The sequence below is a fragment of the Coturnix japonica genome, chromosome Z, assembly GCF_054131305.1.
Source record: "Coturnix japonica strain WE chromosome Z, WE-NBRP24, whole genome shotgun sequence".
Classification (NCBI taxonomy): domain Eukaryota; kingdom Metazoa; phylum Chordata; class Aves; order Galliformes; family Phasianidae; genus Coturnix; species Coturnix japonica.
Window position 1 is genome coordinate 15,038,197 of NC_140702.1, and position 21,537 is coordinate 15,059,733.

General features: G+C 36.1%; 1 protein-coding gene across 2 annotated transcripts in view; it reads right to left on the reverse strand.

Moving 5' to 3' along the window:
- Positions 1 to 21,537, reverse strand: part of FBN2 (fibrillin 2) — a 147,554-nt gene that overhangs the window by 46,811 nt on the left and 79,206 nt on the right. For both annotated transcript variants that reach the window (XM_015849661.3, XM_015849660.3), the window contains 11 exons: positions 15,875 to 15,994; positions 10,948 to 11,085; positions 9,625 to 9,675; positions 9,050 to 9,175; positions 7,069 to 7,296; positions 6,562 to 6,687; positions 5,164 to 5,292; positions 1,747 to 1,872; positions 823 to 948; positions 352 to 474; positions 97 to 222 (listed from right to left, as the gene is read on the reverse strand). In XM_015849661.3, coding sequence (XP_015705147.2) covers positions 97 to 222; positions 352 to 474; positions 823 to 948; positions 1,747 to 1,872; positions 5,164 to 5,292; positions 6,562 to 6,687; positions 7,069 to 7,296; positions 9,050 to 9,175; positions 9,625 to 9,675; positions 10,948 to 11,085; positions 15,875 to 15,994 — 1,419 coding nt within the window. The remainder of the gene's footprint in view (positions 1 to 96; positions 223 to 351; positions 475 to 822; positions 949 to 1,746; positions 1,873 to 5,163; positions 5,293 to 6,561; positions 6,688 to 7,068; positions 7,297 to 9,049; positions 9,176 to 9,624; positions 9,676 to 10,947; positions 11,086 to 15,874; positions 15,995 to 21,537) is intronic.

Sequence of the window (21,537 nt, forward strand, 5' to 3'; positions counted from 1 at the left end):
TCCAAAACCTTTTTTCAAGGATTCGGCAGAAAATCCCAAAATGTTACCTGTACAGTTTTTAGACTTTCATTACATTCAGTTCATACAGGTACTTACCAATGCAAGTTTTCATGTCCATAGAAGCCATAAATCCATCGTAACAGAGACAGCGATACTCCCCTGGAATGTTACTACATTGCCCTCCATCACATATATCTGGATTGTTTTCACATTCATCAATATCTGAAATAAAAGTAGAAAATAGTTCTTTCAAACTAGTGCAGACTTACAAATGATCATATTCATACTGGCTCAAATGCTGTAACTTTCAATACATTTTAAATGAAATCCAATAAAGATATTAAAGCATACCTGCACATGTCCTGACATCTGGCATGAGAGCATAGCCATCACTGCAGCTACATTCGTAGCTGCCTTCTGAGTTGGTGCAGTGGGTGTCACAGCCACCATTCATTATCATACATTCATCAATATCTGGGGAAGCAACATCAGTTGACAACATCAGTAAGTCCACTTTTATAAGGAAAACTCACCTCCTCTTGCAGTTTTACTTAGCAGAAGAATGAGTTCACCATTAACGATTCTGGTTTTTAGTTCTTACACTGTACTCTCCTGATTTTCATTTTGTCCAGCCTTTTGTCTTTAAATTGCATTTTCATATATGGGAGCAAGTAACTACTTTTAGTTGTTGCTTTTGTTCACATTTATTACTTGGGATGTTAAAATAAGTGCAAGAGACAACATGTGGAATGTAGTATGAAAGCCATATGAAATAACATTCGTGGCATTAAAAATATACAGCTGAAGGTATGTAGCACTTGCCTACACAGCCTTGTCTGTCAGCTGTGGCTTGGTATCCAGAGTTACAGGAACACTGGTATGTTCCAACCATGTTCACACAGTTGCCATTTCTGCAGAGATTGTCACTTAGCGAGCATTCATTTACATCTGGAAAAGAAGTATTTATACTGATTACTTACTAGCCAGAATGCAGACCATAACTTCTCAAATTCCAGAGAACAAGGATAAAAATAACATTTTAAACTAGTAGAATTCAAACATTCAATTTCTTGTTATTTTTATTTCTCAATTCAAGGTAGGAACCTCTGTGTAGAGGTATATAGACCTTGGTCTAGTGATCAAATACAGTGTGTATAGTGACCAAATGTTTGTTTTCTTCACCTTTCATTTCTGAATATTAACAGCAGCACATGCTGAATGCTGACCCTCAGAAAGTGCAATCTGCTTGATTATAAGCCAGTGTTTGATGCAGTAACTATGCATCAAACATAGCAATCAAATGGGCAAACTAATTTACAATTTTACATATTTTTCCTCTAGCTTTTTAGTTAAAAAAAAAAAAAAAAAAAAAAAGCAGAGCTGCTTTGCATTGTGGGGACAAAAAAACTTTTTTGTTATTGTAGGAACAAAGTTCACTTCGTACTTTTATGTCTTTAAATTGAAAGTTGTTAACATGAACAGTACAGTCCTTTGAGTTGCTTAATAATCCCTACAGGCCTGGTAAAATAATTCATTTTGAAGTCAGCAGTGTCAAGGGCACTGGAGATTTTATGGGGTCTGCTATAAGGTTTTAATTCAAATGTATTCATTTTATTTGAAGGTATTCCAAGGAAGATAAAGAATCCATACACAATATTCTGAAGTCACATCCCTACCAGTAATACACTGTACAAAATATTGCTCTTTTCAGAAAGCTGAAGACTATTATTCTTAGTTGAAACTCACCAATGCATTCCTCTTGTGATGGTGACAGCTCATGCCCCGCAGGACAGTCACACTGAAAACTCCCTTCTGTGTTCACACACATGCCACCTCTACATAGCAGAGGGTTGCGTTCACATTCATCAATATCTGGAAATAAATCATGATGAGTAAGCATAAATTCATTACTAAGGAGCAAAAAAGCGAATGGCAGTTGCCAGAGCCCGCAGGTGCCAAGCTCAGGAGCTCACAAATGAAACAACAGTTTAATTCAAGTAATGCTACTTCTTTCCTCATTCTGTGTAACAGGGCGAACAAAATACTATGGATTACTAAACTCTAAAGTTGGATTTATTTTATTTTCTTGGGGAAAAAAAAGACAACATTCAAAAGTAGTTACTCTAAGAGAAACAAGAAACAAGAAAAGAAAGCATCTGTTTGGATGGTTACTATTTTGAGCAATGTGTAAACATGATGAATTTTTCCAAAAGTGCTTTTTAATTCAACCAGATATGTCTTATGCATTGAAACTGTTGTCCATGAATTTCAATTAATGGGGACATATATGCAAACTTTTAACTGTTCAGTTTGAAATCTTCTGTTTAGATGATATGTGGCAGAGAAACATACTTCCTTTGTAGAACAAATAAGTAGAACATACAATGCAAACTGAGTATTTGACTCACAAACTTGATAAATACAGCCAAAGCTACAGACAGACAGAAAGAATTACAAACAAAAAACTCCTATGAATGCAGGATATGGTCCCACTTTTGGACTCCCAGGAAGAACTATTACTAGCCTTTTTTGAAATGGGTGACTTTTATTCAAATAGGTAAACTGGTGTTACATTTGGTTAGCCTGAGAGATTAGCTCAGGCATCACAGGATTCTGCAAGTTATTCAAATTAAGGGAAAAACTGACTGATGACAGAATCCAACTTCTTTCTTAATATACTCCTGTTTGGATAATCCTCAAAGCTCCAAGATGTTTTTATTTAGAATTACTCCTTCCTTTTCTTAGTTTCTCCAAAAGGTCCTCAAGAAGTTATTTTTCTTCTTATTATTATTTTTTTTCATTCTGTTTATTACTCTGACATCTTGGTTCCCTGTCTGGCTTACAGAAAACAAACAGTATTCACTCTTTGCATTTGAACTTCATCTCTCCTGAAGGTTTCCATAGTTTAGCTCCCTTGTTATGTTAATCTGTAATTCAGGGAGGACTTTCTGGTGATTCATGTTGTCTTCAAGCATCACTGTGTACAGGAAATCATGTATAGGTGACAACAGGCCTGCATGTGGGCCACGAGACCACATATTTAAGGAGCACAAAAAGCATGGACAGGCGATCCATGAAGAATACTGGGGCCCTGCTTGAGTATGCTGTTTGAGTATGCACCGTTTGATGTTGGCAAGGGTCAATATGAAAACGAAAAGAAAGTCTTCCACAAGTATATCATTGGTAAAAGGAAGATAAGAGAAAATATGGACTCAAAGCTGAATGTACGCTGGACATCTGGCAGAAGGTATATGTTTGTCTGGATGAGGTGCTGTGAGATATGGTTTAGTAGCTTGTGGTAGCAGTGGTGGTGATCTTGTAGTCCTTTCCATCCTTGCAATTCTATGATTCTATACTGGTTGTTTGAGTGGGCATAAGCAAACCTCATGATGTCCAATGAAGTCAACTGCAAGGTCTTGCACCTGGGTAGAGGCAACCCCCACTATCAGTACAAGCTGGGGGATGAAAGGATAAATACAGCCCTGCTGAAAAGGACTTGGGGAAGCTGGACATGAGCCAGCAGTGTGGCCTCACGGCCCAGAAAGCCGAACATATCCTGGGCTGCATTAAAGGTAGCATGGTGAGGGAGGTGATCCTGCCCCCTCCTGTGCACTGATAAGACACTACCTGGAGTACTACCAGAGTAGTACTCCACTTCCAGATGTGGAGTCCTCAGTACAGAAGAATGGATCTGTTGGAATGTGTCCAGAAGAGGGCTCCAAGGGATGGAACACCTCTCAAATGAGGACAGGCTAAGAGAGCTGGGGCTGTTCAGCATGGAGAAGAGAAGGTTGTGAGGCCTTTCAGCATCTAAAGAAGGGAAAGAAGGGGACAGACTCTTTAGCAGGGTCTGTGGTGGCAGAACTCATTTTGGGTAAAAGGAGGCTGAGGGGAGACCTTATTGCTCTCTTCCAATACCTGAAAGGTACTCACAGCAAGAACGGGGCTTGTCTTTTTCTCAATGGTGACAAGTGTTTTTAAGCACTGGAATAGGCTTCCCACAGAGGTGGCTGAGTCACCATCCCTGAATGTGTTTAAAAACCATTTGGATGGTGCTCATGATTTAGTGAAGGATTGTTAGAGTCAGGGTAATATGGTTAGGTTTTGGTTGGACTCAATGATGTTTAAGGTCTTTTGCAACCTGAGTGATTCTATGATTCTCACAAGAGGAAACAGTTTCAAGCTTAAAGAGATTACATTATGTATAAGGAAGAAGTCTTTTACAGTGAGGGTGGTGAGGCACAAGAACAGATTGCCCAGAGCTGTGGCAGAAGTTCTGTCCTTCTTTCCCTGGAGACTTCCAAGTTGAGTCTGGATCAGACCCTGGGCAACCTGAACTAGCTGTGGATGTCCCCATTCATTGCAGGGGAGATGAACTAGATATCTTCAGAGGTCCCATCCAACTCTGAGGATTCTATGATTCTATGACTGTGCAATATCCACCCCTGAAGATATTCAGTATCCAACTGCATATGCTTCTTGCTCTAGTTTACCCTGCACTCAGCAGGGGTTGGACTGGACAGTCTTCAAAGGTGATTCTGGTTCAGGAGTCTTTGAAGAGAATCTGAATGCTTTGTTCCTTTCATCAACAGGAAGTTAGGTCTTAGAGTCACAATAATAAAACTGAATTTATCTAGGGAAAAGAACATTCAACCAAGATGAAAATCTCAAACTTTCAATTATTATGTAGTATACAGAATTTTAACATCAGATTTTTTATTTTTATTTTTAAGGTGGTTAGCAGGATTTGGTGTTTCAGTATATATTCTTATAACTTTCGACCATTTAAAAATATGTGGGTTTTCAAGAAATACTGTCAGAATTTCTGAAGCCATAATAGTATAATGGAAATACGAATCATACTACATTCAGAATACCTTTTATTCTTAGCTGAATATTTCAATACCTCATTTGTTACTGCGGAAACTATATGAATGGTCACTGACAATCTATATTATCTATATAGAAATATGTAAATGTCAACAGCAACAAGAACAAGCAAAATTGTATGCATAGTTCAGTTATCCATCCTATTAACTGAACATCTGCCTTGTTTGTTTTTTTCAAGAAGTCACAGTAATTATGCATAAGAAGCATTCACTGCAGCATATAGTATAAGAGTTCAGTAAATATAAGGACTTAACTCATCTTGGTAACACTTACCCATACAGTTCTTCATCATCATAAACCCACTTTCATACCCATCAAAGCACTCACACTCAAAGCTTCCAGGAGTATTAACACAAGTACCACTTCCACATAAGTCTGGAGAGATCCGGCATTCATCAATATCTGTTTTACAGTAAATGGAAAGGTAGAAAAATCAGAGTTTAAGGTGAGCCTTCATTTCACAAAAATCAGTCATTTTAAATGAATTTTATGAAAATCATATGCAGTGCCTAAATCAACAGAGAAATATAATTCACTTAATATTTAAAACAATCTGATTATGTGAAAAAGCTTGTGGAAGAGTCATAATGCAATGACTTTAGAGTTCTCAGCTATGCATAAAGTAGGCTTCCATTAAGTGTAAATTAATGTTTTATTTCTAAAGAAGCTAACTGTAATAATTTTTAAGTCACTATTACAGAGGTCTCATTTGAACCCAAGAACGCAATGTTATTGACATTTAGCTGCTTTTCATGAAGACAATTCTCAAGTAACAGCATTATAAGCTTACAAAAAAGTTTTCCAATCTGTTACCAACAGTAACAGATCTGTTACTGTTCAGTGGAACATTTCAATCAGAATAAACCTTCTGTGAAAAACAGAACCAAATGAACCTTTTGCAGGGAGAACTTTTTTGACCTATTCTTGTTAGACTAGAAAGTTTGTTAAATACATTTCTCATCAGTGCAGTCACTAGAAAAACAAGGAAATCACCAGTTAGGGCAATATTAACATCCAGACCAACCTCAGTTAACATATCCCACCACCCACACTTCATATTACTTAGACCCACTCAAAGAATCCTGTGCGGTAAAAAAACCTTCGTCATTTTCAACACAGAGCCACCCACAGTGCAGGCATACAGGTTCTCATAATCAGGAAACTATCACACTTATCTTCAATTTCAGCTTTCTAGGCAGTAAATAACAAAACACTAAATTTTTAAATTAAATGTACATCCCTCCTTCAGTTAACACACTCCTGTCAGAACTGCACACGTATTTCTGTATGCGCTTACCTATCATATCAAAATGAAAAATAATCAGTAATGGAGTCTCTCAGTTCATCTGGTAATGAGAAAGTAAGTTAATCTGTGCATTCAAATGTTGAGATTAGCTTTGCTGGTGACTTTGTTAATTTTTTAGTTTGTACTGACAGAGAATGACAAGCTCTTGTAGCACCAATTTAACAGATTCTTAATGTCCATGTTCCAAAAGACAGTCAAATTAACTAGAGAATCACTTTCTAAGAAGAAAACAAGACATCTGTCCACTCTGACCACAGATTAATATCTTAGAAACTGAAGGAGATTAACTGCATTAAGCTTCCAGATCACTAAGCTATGTAACCATCACAAGTTCCTTTAAAATCCAGAAAAAATGTAAGTCTTACCTGTACAATTTCTTTCCTCCATATCTAAAGCAAACCCACTGTTACATCTACATTTGAAACTTCCAATTGTATTCCTGCATTTACCATTCATGCACATACCAGGGAATACCTTGCACTCATTGATATCTACAAGAAGAAAAAAAAAAAAAAAAGAAGAAGAAGTAAAAAGAAAGAAGGCTTAAGCATTTTAAATATTTATTTACTTGTATTTGTATGTTTATATATGTAATGGAAGTTTCCTTTTCCTTTTTTCCTTCTTATTGTCATAAAAGGACGAGTCTGGGCAGCAGGAGACACCCCTCAGGGCTGGGGAAGGGGAAATAAATGAGAAGGATGAACATGCAAGCAGTAGGTTTTCTACCTGTAGTGCCAGCTCTTACATATTTGACATACATGAGTCTCTCTCATCTCAAGTATGTAACAGACAGAAACCCTGGCATTTCATTAGAATGGTTGCCAAGATGTACATATAATTTTTAAATTCATTAGATAATAATGAACTCTTGCCTTTATAAAATGGTCTGCCAGTTAGAATATCTCCTCTGTTGGAAAAGCCAGGACCTCTGGGGCACAGAGCCTCATACTCCTTTGTGCCAGGCTTTGGACATTCCTCACAGTCAGAACCCCAGGCAGCACCCACAGCACAACAGCAGGCATCCATACGAAATTTGCCAGGTACAGACTGAATGCATTCATCTTCATCCCATTTCAGGTAACACTGCTCCATGCGGATATCTGCCCATTTTAAAAGAACAAAGGGAAATGTCATACTTTGGTGGGGTTTTCTGTCTTTCAGAAGCAGCTGTTTCCAGAGCATGATTACTTATGTGGTTCAATTTCTGCAAGACAGATTACTCCTCAAGATGTTGTACACTGCACAGAGTTGAAATCTGAAGTTGCTATTGGTAAGCTTCCAAATCTCTGTTGTATCACATAGAAGTAGAAGTATTTCTCTAAATGCTATCCTCTGCACCTTAGGAAAATGTCTCTGAATTTCAAAAATCTGAAAAACTGTACAAATAATAGGAAACAGACAATTACAGCAGCATTAGAGAAGATGTCTATGATTCCACATTCTCCAAGTATGACTAAAATGGACTGGAAGCCAGAATAGTTGATATGAACACTGAACTGGATGTTATGCTTTAGGAAACCTAATATATCTCTTTTATTTACTAAGCTCAAAATGCTCTGGAGAAAAATGCATTATTTAAAAAACAACAAGAAATAGTTGCTGAACTATTTTCCGTGTACGTCCTACAACATTCTACAGTATGTATATACCTTATACACATCCTAAGGTAAACAACTTAGAAGAAAGTATAAGAAATGGAAATTGTTTAAAGAATACTCATGGTTTCCTGCAAAATTCCTCATATCAATATCATATTTTTTTTCACTTAAACAGCTTAAGCAAACATAATTCTAATAAATATTTGTTATCACTAAAATCAGTCCAGTGGACCCTGCAGGAAAGCATTTGAGAAATATATGCCACAGTACTTAAGCAGCATAAGAGAAAACACATATCTTGTACTGTAAAAGGACATTTTTTCATTAAAGTAGGAGAAGGCAAAATGGATTAGAGGGTAAAGGAATTCTGTGTGTTGCTTGAAAACAACTCCATTGTTTCAACCACCTCTTCTTATGAAGTTTCTCACAAAGAAGTAATAGTTGAAGGCCACAGATGATAATGACTGCAAAGAGAACCAATAAGTATGGGCTAAAAATAAATAAATAAATAAATAAAAATGAAAAGCAGTAAAACCTAACACAAAAAACTGCATATTCTATACATACTCATCTTGGAAGACTTTGTTTTGAATTATTTCTTCTTTCTAAGAGAAATTTATGCTGAGAATGTACATCTGTTTATTTTCAAAATTCTCATTTTAAAAAACATCTCTCATGTTTTTAAAACTCATGTTTTAAAAAACCATCACCAGCAGCAAAACACAACCTGGTAGCTGTTTGCATCAGCTACTGATAAACAATGGAACAAGTAAAGGAAAACTGATTGCTTAAACTTGAATTCTCAAGGGATGACAACAACACTGAAACAGAAAATATGCATTAGAAAAGCCAAATTCTTAACTGACATGAGACCAGGGCTCAAAAATTATAACTGTTCTGTTTTCTCAAAAGAAATCAAATGCTATCTGTAATTATATTTTTAAGTCCTTAGAAATCGTAAAAAATTAACAGAAATTGTGACTGGGTGATGTGAATCACAGGAAGGGCAACACTCTAGTAAAACCTATTGACTGCAGTGAGGGCAAAACTCGCCAGATCACAAACATCTGTATTCACCAGCTCTTCCCTGAAGTAAACAGGTATCTGAAATCCAAGCAGACATAAACTAAAACACACAATTACCAAAGTCAGCAGTTCAGAAACAAACCAAATGTCTCTTCTTACTCCTTTAAGAATTATTTCAGAGAGCTGTTAAACACAGCTAAAAGGCTGCCAAAGTTGACTGTGTTCTTACCTAAACACACTCTCCCTGTTCCATCCAGTGTCAGTCCTTCTGGGCATTCACAGTGAAATGAGCCTCTACTATTAACACATCTTCCATTGGGACAAACACCAGGAAAAACATCACACTCATTTACATCTGTAGGTAAATAAAGGGGTGAAAGAAGTTTCAGAATGTATGCTAATTCCAGCAAGGAGATAACGACAACTTTACTGAGAACTTCAACAAAAGAAAAAGCAAAACACACCACTTTCACTCATGCTGTATTAGGATCTGAACAAACATCTGACTTCCTTTCATCCAAGCGAATCTCATAATATCTCAGGACATTAAGATACCACGTTCTCCGGGTAAGAGAAAGTGATGTTTGTGGATGAGAGAATGAAAAAGAATTAAATGTCTGCTGAAGGAACACTTCTATCATTTTGTACTGTTTTGACATTCTCCAACAGTGTTATGTAACAAGTTCCCAACAGTCAATAACTGATAGCAGCTCTAAAAGTAATATGATCATGGCTCCCTTTCTCTCTTATTTATTTTCTGAAATTAAAAATGGCAGCTAGTGAAAAGAAACACAAAAACTTTACCTTCACATGTAACACCCTTAACTCTGGCAAATCCTCTTGAGCAAGCTGTGTCTGGAATCAAGGAAAAAAGGTACATCACTGCTTCAGAATGACATATGAGAGTAAGTAATTTAAGCTTAAAAATCTTTGCAATTCTCCTACATTATCTAAGTTTGACTGTATAATATAGCAAGTCATTTAGCCTCGATGAAGACTACTGACTCATATATATAACAGAGAAGAAATAATGACTGATGGAATTAAATGTTACCTAATTACTCTGTTGTGCTTTCCGCTAAGCACAGAATGAAATGAATCTCAGCACTCAGATGTAGGGGAAAGTACATGTCCTGTAAGGTTATCTGAAGAATTAAAGCTCTGGTGATGCCAGTTATCAACAAAGAGTTGTGGGTTTTTGTTGTTGTTGTTTTTTTGTTGTTGTTGTTCCCCACCCCCCACTGTAGCTTTATAAAGCATCTGAGCAAAGAGATTATTTTAGGATATGTATGCAAAATGTAGCATGACATAGGGATATGCAAGCTTGCTGAAATCTAGAAAGTTAAGGAACAGGAAATTAAATGGCCAGATGTGCCTCATCTGTGCTAATGAGTGCTCTGGATTAATTAGTCTTTGATTAGTTCTGTAAGTCTAAACTTACTATATTTCTTCCTAAACTCCAAAGCAGTATCTTTGCTCAATGCTCCATTGCACAGTTAAGAGCACTGCCGGATGCTGTTTGTACCAAGTTTATTGGATCAGACACATCTGCCCACAGTTATTGTTTCAGTTAAGGACCACAGGCTAGAATGTCATGATACTGGTTCAGCTGCTAATGGTATTATTCAAACCTTATGGCAAGAACGTAGCACAACATATTATCCACAAAACAGAGTATACATTTAGCATTTCTGCTACCAATCCCTAGCCTTATGCTTGTGTGCTAATACTAGTACTGTTCTAAAGTCAATAATGTATACCTAATACCTAAGCTATGTGCCTGAGAACAGGTGGGATGAGTGTTAACAGCACACAAAATAAAAGGCCGTCAAGATTTTCAACGGGTATTTCACTTAATTATTTTAGTCCCTACTTCACCATATCCCAGTGCAAAATATTTGTGGAGAACTACTCGATGCTCCTCTCAAGTGTCATTTCCTCACAGCCTCAGAGTTAGAATGATATCTTATGTTGAAGATGCTATGGAAAACATTCTGAATTCATAGTCTTGTGGGGGTTTTTTTGTATGTTTTAACAAAGAAAAAAATAAAAGAGAGAGAGAATTTTTCTGGTAGTACATTCACTTTTCTTCCAAAAGGCACAGGATATGAAAGCATAGCAGCATACCTAATTCACACCGCTCACACGGACTACCCCAAGCTGCTCCTAAAGTAGCACAGCATTCAGATTTCAGTGTAGCACCATTGATGTTGACTTCACAGCGACTGTCCTGGATATTAAGCCAGCAAGTTCCCTTCAGGCTATCTGCAGCACAACAGAAACAATATGGAACTGTCACAGCAGGAAGAGCTGACATCTCATTGTGCCACTGGTAGACAAAGTACAAAGAGAGACCAGTCTGTCTTCTAAGAGCAGGACCTTGCATTGGAGTCATTTTGCATACTTTTTGTTTGAGAAGCAGAGGAAATAAATAGTATTATCTCAAAAAATGAGTGATAGACTGTACCCCTTCAGGCATTCCACAGTACAGGTCCTACAGCTGGTAGAGGTCTACCAGCATAAACTCTGCTGCCTGAAATCATCTGAAATTCTCTTTTAGGTATCCAAGTCTTCAGTTCAAAACAACCATGCATTCAGTGCACCATCCACTTTTCAAAATATAAGTTAGACCTTAAATCAAGTATAAATTTTTGGAAGTGATTTGATTTGGAAGTGATTTGATTCAGTGTCTCTATGCTATTATATTTAAGAGACCAAAATTCTTGAAGCAGACTACAATCTTTGTGATCTCTGTGACAGTTATAAAGCAGTCTGTAAAGATCTAACCCAGATTTGGAAGAGAGCCTGGATGGAGTTTAACAGCATGCACTTACCCATAGTTGAAAACTAAGCAAATGGCTCTGATTGATGTAACAGGACAATTAATGCAAGACGAATAGGAATTGGTTTTAAATGTTTATGTATAATTTATGTACTGAAAGTCAGACTATCTATCAGGTGCTGTTGATCAGTATTACTCATAACTCATACTTAGAAGCAATGTGCTCCAGATTTTTTTTTTAAAAAAAAAAAACAGTTTCTATGAAACTGTTATTAGAAAATTGTGCAGAATACTGAGAGCACAACCATTCTTTGTGTAATATAATATAACAAAAAAAAAAAAAAAAAAAAAAAAAAGCTGGTGCAAGAATGTTCCTGGAACCAGTTCCAGAAACTGGAATATTTGGAATATTTACTTCATAAACAATCAGTTGTAAGAGTAATATTATTTAGATTACCGTTGTTCTCAAAAATGTAGGGTACAAGGTTACAAATCGATGAAGGACAAAGGATCATGGAAAAAATCATTTTTTCTAATCCTTAATCAGCCTTTATCCACCCATCAAGTCTAAGAACAGAATCACAAGACCAAAGGAAGACATAACCTATGAAGTGACTAAGTGGGTCTGCTCCTGACCAGTTATGAGATGGGTGTGTGCTTTCTCATCAAAAGTCCCAGATTCAGGGCCTTGAGTCTCATGTCTCATCTCTACCTCATGTTACCTCAAGTGGGTTGGCCTTACGTTGATACATCTGCTTTATTTTGTCAAAATGTAATGTTTCCATTGCTTCATTCATTAACGATTACTTGAGTGCAATATTACTCGTTTTTAGTAGCCAGCTTTAAAGGATGAAAAAGTCAAAATAATATCTCAAAAAAATGATTTAATATATATTTAATATATTATCAAATATTTAATTATATTATATTATATTATATTATATTATATTATATTATATTATATTATATTATATTATATTATATTATATTATATTATATTATATTATTAATTATTTAAAAAATTAATATATTTAATATATATTAAATTATACTATACAAATTAACAGATTACTTTCTTCACACAAGCCGCACCTACATTATCCTGCCGAAATCTGCTTAACTTTTTTTCTGGCTCTGAGTTAATTTCCTTTATTTTACACAACCTCTCTTGTCTAGACAAAATTTACAAAGGGCAGTCACTGTGATTTTTGCTTCAGTGAAAAAAATATTTATTATTCTGCATCAAAGCATTCCTTCTGCTGCTTGCATCTCTTTGATTCTGGCTTGAAGAAGAATATATGCATACTACAGGCAGATGGCAGCCTACAGGCTGTGCGCTAGATGAATTCCAAAAACATTGACTAAATGTGCATTAAAATCACATATTAAATTTATATTTCAAACAGCACAAGTGGCAATAGCCCCACAGTACAAGCAATTCCCAAAATAGCAATGAAGCAGTGGTACAACCAACAGATGTCTTTCAAAACAATTCTACTTCTTTACTCCTTTAACAAAGGAGTAGCCTTAATACTAGAGACACAGACAGAGAGTTATAAAGCAAAACAAATGCATAATATATCAGCTTTCTCGTTTAAAGCTTATGCTGTAAAGGCTAAAGTAACAACCCTGAATTGCTGGAAGTTTGAGCCAAATGTTGTGACTTGAATTCTTAGTCTTACTGCAGCAAGTCATCTCCCCTCTGCACAGGGAAGTTCACAGAAAGAGACAAATGACTTACATCTTAGCACAATTTCTACAGGCAATACAGATGCAAATAAATCAAGACACCTGGCTCTTAAGCATTAAAGCTGGGCAGACAAGGCAAAGGAACCAGAAGAGACAACAGACTCAAGTTTCCTCTTCACAAATTGAGAAGAGAACATGTGCCAGACACAAAGATCTCAGTACTAGGATTGTCATAAGTCTGACCTGAGTCCACAAGACAACAGTGAAAACTAGTAGTAAGACATATTAGCAATACATACAAAAGCAACATGTAAAAATAAAATTATCAGAGCTGTTAAACACTTTTCCTTCTTTTTGCTGTCATTTGTTTTTTTGTTTTTTTGTTTGTTTGTTTGTTTTACTGCAAATATGTGTCATAATAATAGTGAAAGAATAGTGAAAGAAGGGAAGAAAAAATATTTTTACAACACAGCTGTGGTTCTGGTTCCAACAAGAGACAAAATCTGAAATTACAGCAGAATTGGGAAGGCCTCAGAATCAAACTGATGCGATCTTACTTTGAAAGAAAGTAAGGAAACTACAACACGTATCCAAACCAGAACAGCATTCCAGTCAAGCACAACCATACTGAATATGCTTTCTGTATCCGATGTGACTGTAATTAGTGCAAATTAGAGCAAACTGATAAAAACAACTTTCCCTACTGTAGATGTTTAAAGCAGTTCACATTTGATGAGTGCAAGTTTTTCACACCAAACACAACCTATAATCTCAAACCCTTACTCACCTTTCAGTAAGTTAGTCTACCCTTCTTCAAACACTGCTAATTCCAGTGGAGACTTTGTCAAGGTAGAAGAATGTAAATGGATTCTAATTGTATAAAAATATATTTCTTACACGACCTGTACTGACACTTCTGTCTTGACATATTCTCACTAGTAGTACAGAAAACTCTTCCAGAGAGAATACTGATCAACAAGAACAAGTAATAATTATGCCTACAGATTAAGGTGACTTCTATCCTTCCCTTTTTATTTGACTATTGAAGTATTTATATTGTTTATTTTACATTATTACAAAACATTATTTAAAAATATTACTCAGGCCAAGTAGTACCTCACATTCTAGCCATCCCAATGGAAACAGTTTGCAAAGGAACACTATAATAATTAAGCCCTTAGCAAATTTGTAACACTTTTGTATGCCAGAACACAACTAAGTTAAAACAAGCACAGATTAAAATGGTCAAGTCAAGATATCAGCACAATGTGAAACAGAACAAGAAGAATACTAAACTGTACAGGTCAGAGGTAGTGGCAATATTTCTAATAAACTAAGAGAAAGGCTAGGAGAAGGCTTCGGTTGCCGTCCCTGGTAGTATTCAAGAAGCATCTGGATGAGGAGCTACAAGATATAGTTTAGTGGCTTGGCGGTAGCAACGGTAATCGGAGGACAGTTGGACGAGATGATCTTGTAGGTTCTTTCCAACCTTGTGATTCTATGATTCTATGACTCTTTGATTAGGAGCAAAAGTACTATTCACTTAAAATAACAAATCAAGGCACAGACAGATGCTTTCCTTAAATAGAAACTGCAGTATTAAATTTCCAATCTTAAGAAAGTCTTGGCACAGTACAAAAGTTGAATCAAGAACACCAGACAAATCAATCTTACAATAAAAGAAACATTTAAACTTAGCATCATCCCATTATTAATGACACTGCAATCCAACTTATCCAACACATCTTACAATAACTTCAATTACGTTACACAAACAAGACAAAACAACGGCAGCTTTCAAGCACCTGAGGAGTGCTGATGTCTCTAGCCCTTTGAATCTTGGGAAGGCAAGAAAAGTAAAGAGAATGGGTTCCAGAGATCATGTGAATAACATCTTGCAGGCAACTGTTGCTGCTAGCTCTGATAAAGCCTGTGCCATGCTCTGCTTTTTTTTCAATACAATATGAAACCTCAAAGGATGCTAACAGTATTTATGTCACATGATCTTTCTATACATATTTGTCTTGCATATATATACAAAACCATAATCATGTGTTTGCCAGGGATCCTTACAAATTATCTCTACAAGGTAAGGTATGAGACATCATAAGGTATGATGTAAGGCAAACACCATTATTTCTTGATAGGAAAAGTAATCTTCAAAGTTCATGAAGAATGCCAGGAGCTTTCTTATCACTATTTGAGTAGTTGTTCCAGTTTTACTTTCTTGTCTCAAATCTAAACAGGACAAAAGATTGAATGGGCATTTCGGCTTCACAATTTTTCAGCTATTGGCCTTAGTACCTACAGTTTTACTCATATCTTGTCTTTTGTAAGAACGATAATTCCTAAACATACTTCTGCTTCCATGGATATGATTATATTGGTATGGATTTGTTTGGTATTACAAGCTATCTATGCATTCTACTGCAGCAAGCAAATGAGCAAAATACATTATTTTCTTTCTGATTTAATCAATGCTTTAAATGTTTTTTGGGTTTTTTTTTTTTTTGGCTTTGTTTCTTTTAATTAGTAATAAAAACATATAAAAACAACAACAACAAAACAGAAGGGAAGACCCACCAATACAGATCAGTCCTGTAGAATCCAGCTTGCTGCCAGGTGAACACTCGCAACTGAAGGATCCAAGATTGTTCCTGCAGGCACCATTGACACACGGGCTACTTTCACATTCATTTATATCTATAATCCAGAAAGTAAAGACACTGTTAGGACAGTAATACGCTTCTGGAAAAAAAGCAAGAAAAAAAAAAAAAGGGAAAAAAGAAAAAAAGAGTATCAGTGCTGCTGTGGACTCTTTTGCCAAAAAAGTCTGGAATACCTAATTTTTTCCTCCTTTCTTTCTTTCTTTGTCTGTTTGTCTTCCTGTCTGTCTGTCTTTTTGAAGCATGACATGCAAAAGATGAAGGGACAGACAGCATTTATGTGCTTGAGTACAGGAGTGTATAATTTGAAAGGGCTAATTAAATGAATCTTTCCTACAAAGACAGTCACTTCCAAGAACGTGGAATATAAAGTTTTCCAGCATAAATTGTAACAGCCTTGTGAGAGATCAAAATTCTTTCATCATGGAAAGCAATGCATTCCTAGCCACAACATGCCATGCACAAACAAAAGTCTTATTGTTTCTGTCATTTATGTCTCCATAAAGCTTTGGAAGAATTAAGAAAACCCTGTCAGAATCAAAATATTCCAATGCTGGCTGCAATTCTCTAGTTTTGGAATGTATTCAAGAAATAGCAGTTGAAACTTGTGTAGTGTAAATGGTACTTTCCTCCACCTTCTAACTCCTTCTATTTATTGGCCGTATGAGTTTTTAAGCTGATTCATATAAAATAATAGGACCTCTACGGGCAGTATTGTTTGCTTGTTTTGTTTGTTTTTGTTTTTGTTTTAATTTAAAGGGAAATCAATTCCAGGATTAAACCAATAGCAGCAAACTTTTTCAAAGAACAGTCGTAGATGCATATCCACTTCTTTTTCCTAAATTCAATCAGTTCAGGTTTTTTGTTTTTTATTTGGGTCTCAAATCAAGTCATACATTCTAATCTAACCAGACAGTTCCTTTGGCAGACCAGAAATAAAACTGTTAGCCCATACTTACATTTGCTAGTACTATCCAAGGAATAATGTCATACTGACACACAAAAAGAGTGTGATGAAAATTAATTAGAAACTAACACAGGACATATTAAGCACCAGTAACATTAATAGTATTAACAGACCAAAACACCCTGCTCACCAGTCAGAAATCATGCAAAAGCTACTATTTGCTATTTGGTGTGCCTTGAGGTATTAAGCTGCTGTTTCACCAGACCCGAAGGAAGATTCCATGAAGGAATCTTGAGAGACTTATGGGGTTGTAGAAATAGTTTAGTATACTCACCAAAGGATAAAATATTAGAGGAGGGGGAAACAAACAGAGAGATGGAAAACACTCAGAAATTGCTATGCTTAGGAAACTACGTCATCTCTCTTCACATCCAAGCCAAGCACCTAATCGAAGGGCTGATTTTCACAGTTCCTTTACTTAATGAAATTACTTGCCTACAAACAGTAAACAGACTTGTCTTTGAATGACAGCAAGTTTTGGCACAGCAAAGGAGCAAAATCAACTCTCAGTCTTGTGTGTTACCCAGCTAACACATATGCAGACATGAGATCCAGGAGGCTTTACCATATCAGGGTAGTGTGTTCAAGGACATAAATCCCATGCTACCAGTAATGCTGGCCCTGAATTCTCCTTCAGAGCTGCCAGTCTCAGTCATGCATCTCCCTGATGCCACATCAGGTATGGCTTCCACTTTTCTTTGCAGACAGCCTGCTTAGATAAAGTTGGTTGTATAATCTCAGGTTTCATTTTAACAGATCACACCCCTCTCTAGCTTCCCAAAGAGTGCAACAACAGTGTAGGCAAGCATGTGGCCAGGACAGGTTTGGCACTGCTCATGTACCAACACAGCATGGAGGTAATCATGTAGATCTGCAGAAGCCAGTTAGTTTGTACAGAGCAAGTGCTAAGCACCTCTGCATCTCAGCTAGCAATCTGGTAAACATTTATCTGCTCTGCATCCCTTCCCCTCCCTGTAAATACATTTCACACTTTATTACCTTTTACAGTCCAGGGTATGTTCCTAACCTCCCTAGTCTCCCTGTTTTTCCCTAGCCAGCAATACCTGGTAGCAGAGAGTGATGTCTGCTGCTTTCACAGGGAAACCAAAAATTCTGTACCCATGATTAGAAACAGATAACAGTGAGGCACAGGGGTTATCTTGAAAGCGCACTATATTTTGAACAGCTCTCAGTACAGAGGGAGAAAGGAAGAGAAAGGGGACTATAAAGAAGATATACATAGTCGCTCCCAGTCTAAAGAATCAACATGTCACCATCACTTGCATGGCAAGAACAAAGGGGCATGCAGTGAAGCTAGCTTGTAGTCATCCTGGGATGCTGAAAACTTTCATGAGTCAACATCAATCTGGACAATTTATTGAAGAGAAATCCATAGTCATTTACTAATGGAAAGATCCTACTTTGGAACCACAGCAGTTCAGAGAGACTTTCTGGAAAGTAATGCTGTATACTTGCTCTAATATAGTTAGCACTGGGCCAGAGGGAAATTTGATCAGTCTCTGTGTTATGTTTCTGCTTTTATACAGGTATGGCTACCTGTCCAGTTCAGTGCTCTTCCCTGTTCACCTAAGGTGGAAACTTCAGAGAAGTTACCATCATGGACCAGGCACAAACAGCCCCATTGAAATTTTTGAGCTTTTGCACACAGAGAATATAGTATATCTCCACTGAGTACATGTAAAAATTAGGCTTCCAACTTCACCAGATCTGAGCACAATTTCAGAGTAAGGGGGAAGAAAAGCAGATGAAGTTGCAGCAGCATAGAGGAGCAGCAGTTTTTTGAAGAACATGGCACAGTGTTTGCATGTTTCTCAATACACAAATCAACATTTTCTTACTAGCTAATCATTCTTGGAAATAAAGTGTTTTGTCTGATACTTTTTAAAGGTAAATTAGAATTCAGTCTGAGTCAGAGACCCATCAAAGAAAACTGTAGGTAAAATGCTTGAAGTCTGCCTAAAAACTTCACCAATGAAAGCATGAGATTTTCATGGAAAGGGTCACATTATTTTCACAGCTGTCAGCTCCACCACACACACAACTGCACATACAGCACCAGCAGGTAAGACAAAACACTATATTGAGCAGAAAGTGTTACTGCGCTATATAAGACACTACTTTAATAATACTCAAAATATAAAAAATGCATACAACTAAGGATAATTTACATTCATAAATTTAAAATGGATCAGGTTATCATGCTTATCTTCAATTCTCCCAGAGAATTAAAAAGTTACATTTATAATCAATTTTCTTGTAGGAAAATACATGTCTGCTTTTGGTTTTCGCACTTAACAAGAAAACAAAATCTATGAAAAAATGGCTGAGAAGCAGACATAAAAGTCAGCATTCCCAAAACTAAAAGATACAAGAATAAATGGAGATGGGAGTGGGGGGGGGGGGGGGGGGGGGCGGAGTGGAGGGCAGGGATGAAAAGCACCTACATGTTTATGGGTTATGCTCTTTACTTTCTCGTAAAAAAAAAAAATGTATACATATAATTTTAAATACTGTTTTATATTTTAAGATAATAATTTAAAATGTATGAAAATATTTATCCTTTATTTTTTCTATTTTTTTTTAAGAGTTTTTGCTTAAGTGGAGCAAGTGAGCATTGTAAATGTCACAGAAACAAAACTTGAAACAGTTCGCTGTACATTCCTGGAAATAAACTTCAAAGCACATCTGGTTTACGTTTAACTAGTTATGTCACTGGAAACACAACCTAAACCACAGAGCTTATTGTAAAAATCTCAACTTTCGCAGACTCTGAATGCTCAAACAACTCCCATACTCTCTACAACAAACTGATAAAAAATTTCAATTCAACTATAAACAAAAACAGTGAACGGTTCTGTTGTTTCATCACAGTTACTGATGACATTTATATTAATTAAAAGTATACCAGTGAGTAATAAGCATCAGAGCATTTTCAGAAAGCCACATAAGGCTTCTGGCTTTCTTCTACAACCAGTGAACCTGTTACTCCAAGTTGGATGACTTAATGCCCATTTGAAAGCAGAATTTAGACAAAAAGAAATGAATTTATTCCTTAAATTGCTAACCCACTCAACTTTAGAATGCATTTAACAGCATTTATGGGGAGTTTTATGACAAACTACTCCTGAATCTTTTTTTGTCTGATCAGCTATATCTAAATTTCAGTTTTAATTACTTCAACTCCATCTTACCCAAGATGGCGATAATAAATTCTTCACAACCTGTGCAAGCAATTTCATGTATATAAATACACAGAAAGAAACTGAATATCCTTCCAAATCTGCCACACGGACAGTAAAATATTGCAAGTATTTTAGAGCTGACTGCACTAAAATAACTGTTCAAAATGAAAATGTTCTTCCAAATCTGAAGTTTTGGCTAAGGTTTAGTACTTTGGTTTTGTCTTTTTTTTAATTTATTTTTTAAATGAGATTTTTTTTTTACATTAATAAAATAATCTATTATTTTAAATATTGCTGCTGCATTCACGCCCAATGTTGCAAGCATCTCTCAGAATTCAGCAGATATATAGGATGATGAAAAAGAACCAGGGGAAGCAACAACTGTTATTTTATGAAGGAAATAAACTCATTTATGAGTATTCAAAAATATATGGTAAAAATTTGCAGGTAAAAAAGGAAAACAAGGGATTAAGCACATTAATTCATCTGTATCTAAACACAGCAAATAAAAAATACACTAAACAGAAACCTGAACAGCTGTACTTAACGAGTCTGAACAATCAACTCAGTCATTCCTCCTTCACAGCAGAATAGAGTTTAATTTATATATCAACCTCTTAATAAAGTATTTGCATTTTCTACCTTTGGTTGGCTTGAATTATGAAATATCTCAGTACCTATATTACTAGATGATTGTCACCAACTACTGTATTGTGTTATTCTGAACATATGAGTTCTCTGTTCCTATTTTTAGACATGATCCCTAGACAGTTAATCTGGGAACTGCATACATATCCTTTGAATAAAAACAAAAAGAGGACTCATATTCCTTAAAAAAGGTGATCTAAGTCACTATCGAGAGATATCTGCTATTTTTATTCCCACTAGAATCTTGTCTTCATAAAACTTGCTTTCAACTCTATCTAATCTTAAATCTAACCTGTTTAGATACTATGATCTTGCACTCAAAATCTGCTGGCAATGCTATCCAAAGAACTTGCATGCCCCTCAGTGAACTGGACAAAATATCCAACATACAAGTATTCAAAGGCACAATACCATGGGTGAATAATTAATTTGCTGATGATGCAGGCTCAAAGTGGTATTGTAAATATGGTTACATCAGGTTGGCAGCCAAATAATAGTGGGGCTTCATGGGACTCCTTTTAGGGGCAGTTCTCCTAAGCACTGTTATCAGTGTTGCAGAACTGTATCATGCATGCAGAACTTAAGATAAACTACATGTGTCCACTGATGACAACAAATTGGGATGAGCTCTTTACTCCCTTGAGAGCCTTGCAAAAAAAGTCAGGACAGATTAAATGGCTGGGCATGAAGTTAAATAACAACAACTGAAAAATTTACTTTTTAAAAATCTGAATATACTACTACTTCAATAATTAAGCTATT